We start from the raw sequence: 8,654 nt of genomic DNA, 5'->3' as shown, positions 1-8,654 counted from the left end.
AAATAGCAAGAGAGAGTGAAAAAAAAAACCCCGAGGAAATTGAGCAAAGAAGACGAAACCCGCTGATCTAAAATATTTTTATTAATTTAGCAAAAATCAACATAAGCATAACTCAACTAGTTAAAACATATACCTTCAATCAGGTCAACCTGAACATAACTTGTAAATTTACTAAGCATGACTCAATTATGTAAACATGAGCATGACTCAATTAGATATATACATATATATACTAATTGTAACCATTAAATAAAAAAATGTATGTCATCATGAACATAGCTCAATCCACCCTGTTCCCGAAAATATCGGCATAATTTATATTTTTTTAATTAAAACAGTCAACTTGAACATTACTCGTAAATTTACTGAGCATAATTCAATTATGTAAACATGAACTTAACTCAACTGATTAAGATATATATACTAATTGTAACAATTAAATTAAAATATGTATGTCATCATGAACATAGCTCAATCTACTCTATTCCCAAAAATATCGACATAATTTATATTTTTTTAATTAAAACAATCAGGTCAACCTGAACATTACTTATAAATTTACTGAGCATAACTCAATTAGGTAAACAGAACATAGCTCAACTGATTAAGATATATATACTAATTGTAACAATTAAATTAAAAAATGTATGTCATCATGAACATAGCTCAATTCGTCACATTACCACAAATATCAGCATAATTTATATTTTTTTAATTAAAACAATCAAGTCAACCTGAACATTACTTGTAAATTTACCGGCATAACTCAATTATGTAAACATGAACATAACTCAACTAATTAAGATATATATACTAATTGTAACCATTAAATTAAAAAACAATTTGCCAAGTTATCGAAAATATCAGCATAATTTATATTTTTTTAATTAAAACAATCAAGTCAACCTGAGCATTACTTGTAAATTTACAGAGCATAACTCAATTATGTAAACAGAACATAACTTAACTAATTAAGATATATATACTAATTGTAACCATTAAATTAAAAAATGTATGTCATCATAAACATAGCTCAATTCGCCACATTCCCGAAAATATCAGCATAATAAATATTTTTTTTAATTAAAACAATCAAGTCAACCCGAACATTACTGAGCATAACTCAATTATGTAAACATGAACATAACTCAACTGATTAAGATATATATACTAATTGTAACCATTAAATTAAAAAATGTATGTTATCATGAACATAGCTCAATTCGCCACGTTATCGAAAATATCGACATAATTTATATTTTTTTAATTAAAACAATCAAGTCAACCCGAACATTACTTATAAATTTACTGAGCATAACTCAATTAGGTAAACAAAACCTAACTCAACTGATTAAGATATATATACTAATTGTAACCATCGGATTAAAAAATGTATGTCATCATGAACATAGCTCAATCGGACACGTTACTTAAAATATCGGCATAATTTATATTTTTTTAATTAAAAAAATGAATTTATTAAAAAATTAGGAGTATATAAGAAAGAAAGCTTCAATACTCGCACCATATTTCCACCCAATTTCATTTTTCTAGAGAGAGAGAGAGAGAGAGAGCAGACTAAACCTTGAAGTTCATCCATGGAGTCCGAATCTTCAACGTAATTCACAATTTCTCAATTTAATTTATTTATTTTTATTTAATTTTTCAATTTTTTCAATTTCCGGCGACCCCAAATTCTTCTTTTTTGCTGTGCAGATTCGAGAGTTGTGAAATTATGGCGGCGCTTTTGGGTTCCAGTCCTCTGCTTCTGCAGTCATGGACGCTCTGCGCCGCCGCCAACGCCGCCGCGCCGGAGACTTTCTCGGTGGAGGTTATTGGAGATGTGGCTTTTGTTGCCTTCTCCGCGGTCCAAATTCTGCCGGGCTCTGGCGGCGGAAGAGAGTTAGTGGCGTTGGAAGGTGACGTTGAGAAGCTGTTTTGGCCGTTGAATCGCCACCGTGAAGAGCTCCGGGCACCGGCCATGGCGGATTCCGGCATCCTCAAAATCTTTATGAGTATTTTTACTCATCAGAATCTTTCCGAAAAGGTTCAATCTCTCTCTCTCTCTCTATATATACAATTTTAACCCAAAAAGTAATAATTTTTTAGGTAATTTTGAATTTGGTCTTTTTTTTTTTTTTAATTATTTCTTATTTTTCATTCTTTTTAGATATATATTTTTTCTATTTTTATTTTTTGGTTCAGCTAATTATTTAAAATAATAATAATATATATATATATATTTTTTTTCAATACAATATGAACCTATTTTAAAAATTTATAGGACGAAATTTCTTAGAAATTTTTTAAAAAAATAACCATAAAGGTTAGTTTTATAATAAAATAATAGTAATAATAATGGAAGCGCTAAAATGTAATAAAATTTAAATAGTATTTTAAATTCACCAAATATTACTTAAAACTTTGAATGGAAAAATGGGAGAATTTGTTTTTTTTTTTTTTTTTTTTTATGTTTTTTTGTTTTTTTCAATTAAACAAATGTAAGGTTTCTTTTAACGGAATGGTCTAAAAACTCGACTAACTTGGACTATTCGGATTGGGTTAGATTTTGGAAAACCAAAAATTAGGATAATTGGATTGACATTTTTTGGTCGGGTCAACCCCACTTACCTGAAAATAGGATTACAATCCAACTCTACCCTACCCTACCCTATCCTACCCTACCCTATGTTCTAAAGATTATTATGAAAATTAAAATTGTAACCGAGGTTAATGATATGTTGTGACTTGTGAATGTTTGATATTTGAATTTTATAAAATTTTAGTTATTTATTTAGCATTATTCTAAATAAATAATTTTTTTAAAATAATTAAAAAAAAACAACCAAACTCGAAATAAAGGGTTGGATTAGATTAGGCTGTGAATTCTATTCGAGTTGTTTGGTCATCAACCCAACCAATCTGATCGGGTTGGTTCAAATGATTTTCAAACATCGGTATACCCTCCTAATTTTTTTTTAATATAATTTGATAATGATTTCAATTTCGTTAATGGATGACATATGGTTCTTTATTTCAAACATCTTCACCAAATATTCAAAGCTTCATCTTTATTTTTTAGATTGACCATTGACTGCAAAACTAATTTAAAGAAGGGTTGAAGAGGGAGAAAAAGGACAAATCATTAATGATATAAAAAATAATATATAATTGTGTCATAAAATGAGGCTCACAAAATAGCCTTCAATAGTTTTTTTTTTTTTTTTTTTTTTTTTTTTTTTTTTTGTAAATCTCTCAAATTACTTCTAAAAAATAATATAAAAATAAAGAACCAAAATAAAATAAATCTAAATATTTAAAGTCTAAAATAATAATTTCTTTACGAAATAATACAAATTCTTATCAAATTTCTAGATTTCTAGTGTCGGTTATTTTCAGATACACATGTTCATATATTAACTACTAAATTTTCTATACAAATCGACACATATGTAAACTATGTTCGTGTTTCATTCTCCCACTTTCTCCTTAGAGCACGACGAAGCTTGATTAAGAAAGAAATCAATGATTGATTGCAAAAGGTAGTGTGAACTGATTTTTTTTTTTCTTTTAATTAAATTGAATGGAAAAGAGATGGAGATTTAAAGGAAACTAAGTGAGATAGGGACATTTGAGCCATTCTTCAATCAAGTGGATGTTGACTTTTTGTTTTAATAATTGTATGATTCTTTTTTTTTTTTTTCTTTTTTTTTTAAATATAATCTTTTTTTTTTTTTTAATGATCTTTTTAATAATAATAAGTAAATAATTTCGATATTAATAATTAAAAACATAGTAATTATTTTCTTTTTCTTTTTCTTTGCGATCTTATATATTGCAGATGACAAAAGTAATGGAGAAAAGTAAGTCAATAGTGATTACAGGTCATTCACTTGGAGGGGCAGCAGCCTCTCTATGTACCCTTTGGCTGCTCTCTCTCTTTCATTCCAAAACCACGCACCACCCTTTGTTATGCATCACTTTTGGCTCCCCGTTGATCGGTAACGAGTCGCTTTCGAGAGCTATTCTTAGAGAACGATGGTGTGGCAACTTCTGTCATGTCGTCTCAAACCACGACATTATGCCGAGGCTTCTCTCTACTCCGCTTTCCTCCTCCCTCTCTTCCCAGCTCCATGTTCTTCTTAGATACTGGCATTTGTCGGTGGCCTCTCCGCAGTTTGGGAAGCTTGCTACCCAACTGTCAGATAAAGAGAAAGACGAGCTCTTTCGGGTTGTATTGGATCACTCTAACACGATATCTAACTCGGAAGAGGAGTCGATACGAAGTCAGTTTTGGCCATTTGGGAACTTCTTCTTTTGCTCAGGAAATGGGGCAATTTGTTTGGACAATGCTATATCAGTTCTGAAGATGCTCTATTTGTTGCTCAAAACAAGTGTTCCAAACATGAGCATTGAGGATCATCTTAACTATGGAGATTATGTAAAAAAAGTTGGAGTTCAACACATGGAGAGGAAAAACTTCACCTCCGAGCGTCTTCCTAATTCGAGCTATGAAGCAGGGCTGGCTCTAGCATTGCAGTCCTCAGGAATACCTTTCCAAGTAATAAAAGTTCTCAACTTCCCTTTCTTATAACAGAACTTATAGGTTTGTGAGTAGAAGAAAACTTAGTATTTCAAAATTGCAGGATGAAGTGGCTCGAATGGCTGAAAATAGCTTGAGGACGGCCAGGAGAATGGGACAAACGCCGAACTTGAACGCAGCGAAACTGGCTGTAAGTTTATCTAAGATTACGCCTTACAGAGCTGAGATAGAATGGTATAAAGCCTATTGTGATGAAGCGGGTGACCAATTGGGGTACTATGATTGTTTCAAGCAAGTAAATACTTCAGTAAAACATGCTAAAGTGAACATGAACAGACACAAGCTTGCGACGTTCTGGAACCGAGTGATCGACATGTGGGAGAACAATGAGCTTCCTCCAGATTTCAACTTAAGAGCAAAGTGGATCAATGCTTCGCATTTCTACAAACTCCTAGTAGAGCCATTAGACATAGCAGAATATTACTGCCGTGGCAAGCACATTGCTCATGGGCATTACTTAAAGCATGGAAGAGACAGAAGATACGAGATTTTCGACAAATGGTGGAGAGGGAGCGACGCTGCAGACGAAGGGAATACTCAGAGGACAAAATACGCAGGTCTGACTCAAGATTCATGCTTTTGGGCAAGGTTGGAGGAAGCCAAAGACATGCTTGAGATTATTAAACGTGAAGGAGATGTGAGAAAGTTGGCTCCAGTCTGGAGAAGTCTGGAGAACTTTGAAAGGTATGCCAGAGGATTGGTTGAAAGAAAGGAGGTTTCTAAGGATGTGGTTGCAAAGAACTCAAGCTACACTTTGTGGGCTCAAGAACTGAGAGCATTGAAGCTAAATATGTAATGATTAGGTACTTAATTTTACGGCAGAAAAGTTCTAACTCTTTAAGTAGTTAGCACCTTGGACTAAGGATCTCTAAATCTAGAAAATGTTAACTTGATACTCAATTATCTACTAATTGAGAAAAGTAATATTGTCAGTGATGCCATAAAATATATTATAATATCATGTTTCTGGTCTACAATATCAAAATGTCAATCTAAGTGATGCAGTTAATGTAGATATAAATGCTAATACCTGCTCTTTGGTCTTCATGCCCACAAAAACAAGCCCATTAGCTGTACAAAAGGTCATATTTCCGTCCTCATAAAGTCGAATAGCCCTACAGAGTGATTCAGTTACTACTAATATCAACAAAAGATGCCTGATTTAATTTCCTCACGAATTTTCATTAACAGCTTTGTCGATTTCTTCTACGTGATTTCGAAGAACGTTCCACTGCAGAAAGACGACGATTAAAGAGAATAGAAAAGTTAATTCTTTTTAATAACAGAATTGAAAATTGAAAATTTTAGGAAAGTAGAAGTGCACAACACCTGATCCAAGGATAGCGAGATGCCTGTAAACAAAAAGAAAATCAAAAGACATACTCAACTTCTACATTTGCAGTATTATATGCAACGTCATGTCAATAATATAGATCATGGTAAGTTAACATTTATGAAAAAAAAAATGAAACCAAGAGCTTCCAAACATTCCATTAGGAGAACACACTTGAACTTCATTTTCCATACAAGCTCATAAACATATGACTTTTCCTCTTCCAACATCTTCAATCAAATTAGCAAAGTATTTATTTTTAAACAACTCATTCTCTTCTTCTTCAAAACCGAGACGTTTCACCTTCTCCTCCAACAGCAACTTGTTTAACTAATCTTCAACAACAAAATTATCTCTCATTTAAAACCCCATGTTATCAGCATGAATTGTGAAAAAACTTGTTTGGCCAACCTTCTACTACTGCTTCAATTGAAGTTTCAACACCAGTTATTCTACCCAAACAAACCACCTAGAAATTAGTAGTTGCTTATGTTCAAAAACCTCCATGGGCACTCCTCACTCTACCAACTAACAATCTTGATGATTGATTTACAACTATTTGAACGACAAAGCTTCCTTCTTTAGGATACACAATCTCAGTTTCAAAGGGGAGAAGCCACAATAGTTTTATAACAGCCTCCAAGCAATCTAACATATTCATAAAATCTCTTCTTGTCATAACATCAAAGGTATTCATGAAGCTTAACGCATCCCTCATAGCATGGCATTACTTTGACCAAACCGTGTTTTCCAGCGTCCCACCTCTCATACTTGGGTGAGAAAGCCCCCACTATCCTCCACCCTTCATCTATATCTTATAAAGTTCCTCTAACTCCTCCTTGACTACCCCTCTCAGGAAAGCTTTGGCCACTATGAGAGGACTAAATATGCAATCTTCATGCATAAACTTCCTTAAGGTTCCTTAAAATTGTATCAATCATCGTGAAATTGACGTCTTGTTACAACAATGATATGTTTCCAGCAAATTTGAACACGCTCAAGTCTCTTCTTCACCCTCCGTACTTTTTTCCTTCAAATCCTTCACCCAGCTCTTTAATATCTATTCTTTCATCCTCTTCATATTCGTTCTTCCCTAAATGTTCCCAACAAACTATTTACATAAACTACATAAGAAAAGTATTAGCAAAACAAAATTTTAAACAAAATAATTTTGAAACCTCACTAAGTTTTTCCATAACAGAAGCCAAAGAAAGAAATTTTCTATAAAATGAAATATAGATACACCAAACTTCATAAGCTTACATGCAAACATCCAAAACAAAATTCCTCCTCACTTTGAACCAAACACCCCATAGTGAAGTCATAGATGCAGTTTTCGATCATTTCCCTAACATCTATCTCAAATTGTAGAAAGAAAAATAAAAAAATAAAAAAAACGTAAGAAAAAATAATAAATAAATAAATAAAATCCAGGCAAATGCTACTGAAACGGAAGACGATAAAAATCACAAAGTGGAACATGAACCCTAGAAAAGCCGCAAACTAGAAATCCAAACCGAAAGTCGAATTCATCAACTGCGAAAGAAAGAGAGAAAGAGAAAAGAAGACGATGATGAGATGAACCTTTTTTTCCAGGCATTTCCTTTCCATCTTTGACATAAAACTCACGAATATCCACCACAATCTTTCCTTGCCAGTTCCTCACCATAACTCTACGGTTCTTCGAAATCTACATTTCAAAAACATTTGAAGTGTTGAAAGCAAGGAAAAGACACTAAGAACAGAAGGAGGAAGAGAAATGAAAAACCTCGCAGACGACGATTTCGTCGGTTTCGTCGGAATCTTTCTTAAATGTCTTCTTCGGAGGAGCATCTCCCTCGGATGCGTGGTCTTCATCGTCCTTTCGCTTGCCTCTTGCAGACATCTCTTCCTCCTTTTTCGCTGTAATTTTGCGACCGACTGTGCTCTTCAACACTTCGCAACTGCAAATGAGCGCAAAACAAATGGCGTGGAACTCAACAAAATATATCAACTTTCCATCTTCAAAAAAAAAAGTTAAATTAATAAATAAATAAATAACTCAAAAATATATTTCAAATATTTAATGCAACAGTTCAAGCTCATTGCTAACCGACGTTGTCCAACGCTGGCCTCACAAATTATAAAACGTGTTTTCGAGAAAGGTTTTCATACTCTTTATAAGAAATGTCTCAACCGATGTGAGCCACCCCCTTCGAAGCCAACGTCTTTATTAACACAACACTCAATGTTTTGACTCTGATACCATTTATAATAGCTCAAACCCACCTTTAGTAGATATTGTCCACTTTTACCCATTACGTATTGTCACCAGCTTCACGATTTTTAAAACGCATCTGCTAAGGAGAAGTTTCCACATTCTTAAGGAATGTTTAATTCTCCTCTCCAATCGAGATACAATCTCATAGCATAAATGTCTCGAGGGCTAGACTAATGTGTTTACATCTTGAAAGAGATTTCATAATGTTTTTGGTTTTCAAGAGTCTTCTAAGTATCGACCATGATCGTGGAAGAATCACAACACTACAACGAGGCAGTCTCTCTCGATAATTTCTCCGATCGTTGTCGAGACAACTCCAATCTCAAATACAATACAAGGAAAAAAAAAAAATACACATAATATTGCAAAGGATCATATCAACCTTACTTAAAATAATATAATTTAATTGAAAACTTAATCCAAGAAAGAAAGGGAAAGAAAAAACAAGCATTTAGACA

At 33.1% G+C, this 8,654-nt stretch overlaps 2 protein-coding genes across 2 annotated transcripts; one reads left to right on the top strand and one right to left on the bottom strand.

The window, feature by feature from the left end:
• Positions 1-1,531: 1,531 nt before the first annotated feature.
• Positions 1,532-5,588, top strand: PAD4 (alpha/beta-Hydrolases superfamily protein). Its single transcript, XM_023662663.2, has 4 exons — positions 1,532-1,618; positions 1,717-2,047; positions 3,842-4,561; positions 4,647-5,588. The coding sequence occupies exons 1-4, from the start codon at positions 1,599-1,601 to the stop codon at positions 5,397-5,399; spliced, it is 1,824 nt and encodes a 607-aa protein (XP_023518431.2). The 5' UTR covers positions 1,532-1,598; the 3' UTR covers positions 5,400-5,588.
• Positions 5,530-7,900, bottom strand: LOC111781928 (RNA polymerase II transcriptional coactivator KIWI). The gene is made up of 4 exons (XM_023662665.2): positions 7,705-7,900; positions 7,521-7,626; positions 5,933-5,955; positions 5,530-5,834 (listed from the first exon to the last, which is right to left on the bottom strand). The coding sequence occupies exons 1-4, from the start codon at positions 7,819-7,821 to the stop codon at positions 5,775-5,777; spliced, it is 306 nt and encodes a 101-aa protein (XP_023518433.1). The 5' UTR covers positions 7,822-7,900; the 3' UTR covers positions 5,530-5,774.
• Positions 7,901-8,654: the final 754 nt, after the last annotated feature.

Source organism: Cucurbita pepo, chromosome 19 (genome assembly GCF_057944985.1).
Source record: "Cucurbita pepo subsp. pepo isolate OVF chromosome 19, ASM5794498v1, whole genome shotgun sequence".
Lineage (NCBI taxonomy): Eukaryota > Viridiplantae > Streptophyta > Magnoliopsida > Cucurbitales > Cucurbitaceae > Cucurbita > Cucurbita pepo.
The sequence above is the reverse complement of the archived record's forward strand: the minus strand, read 5'-3'. Positions and strand labels throughout refer to the sequence as shown.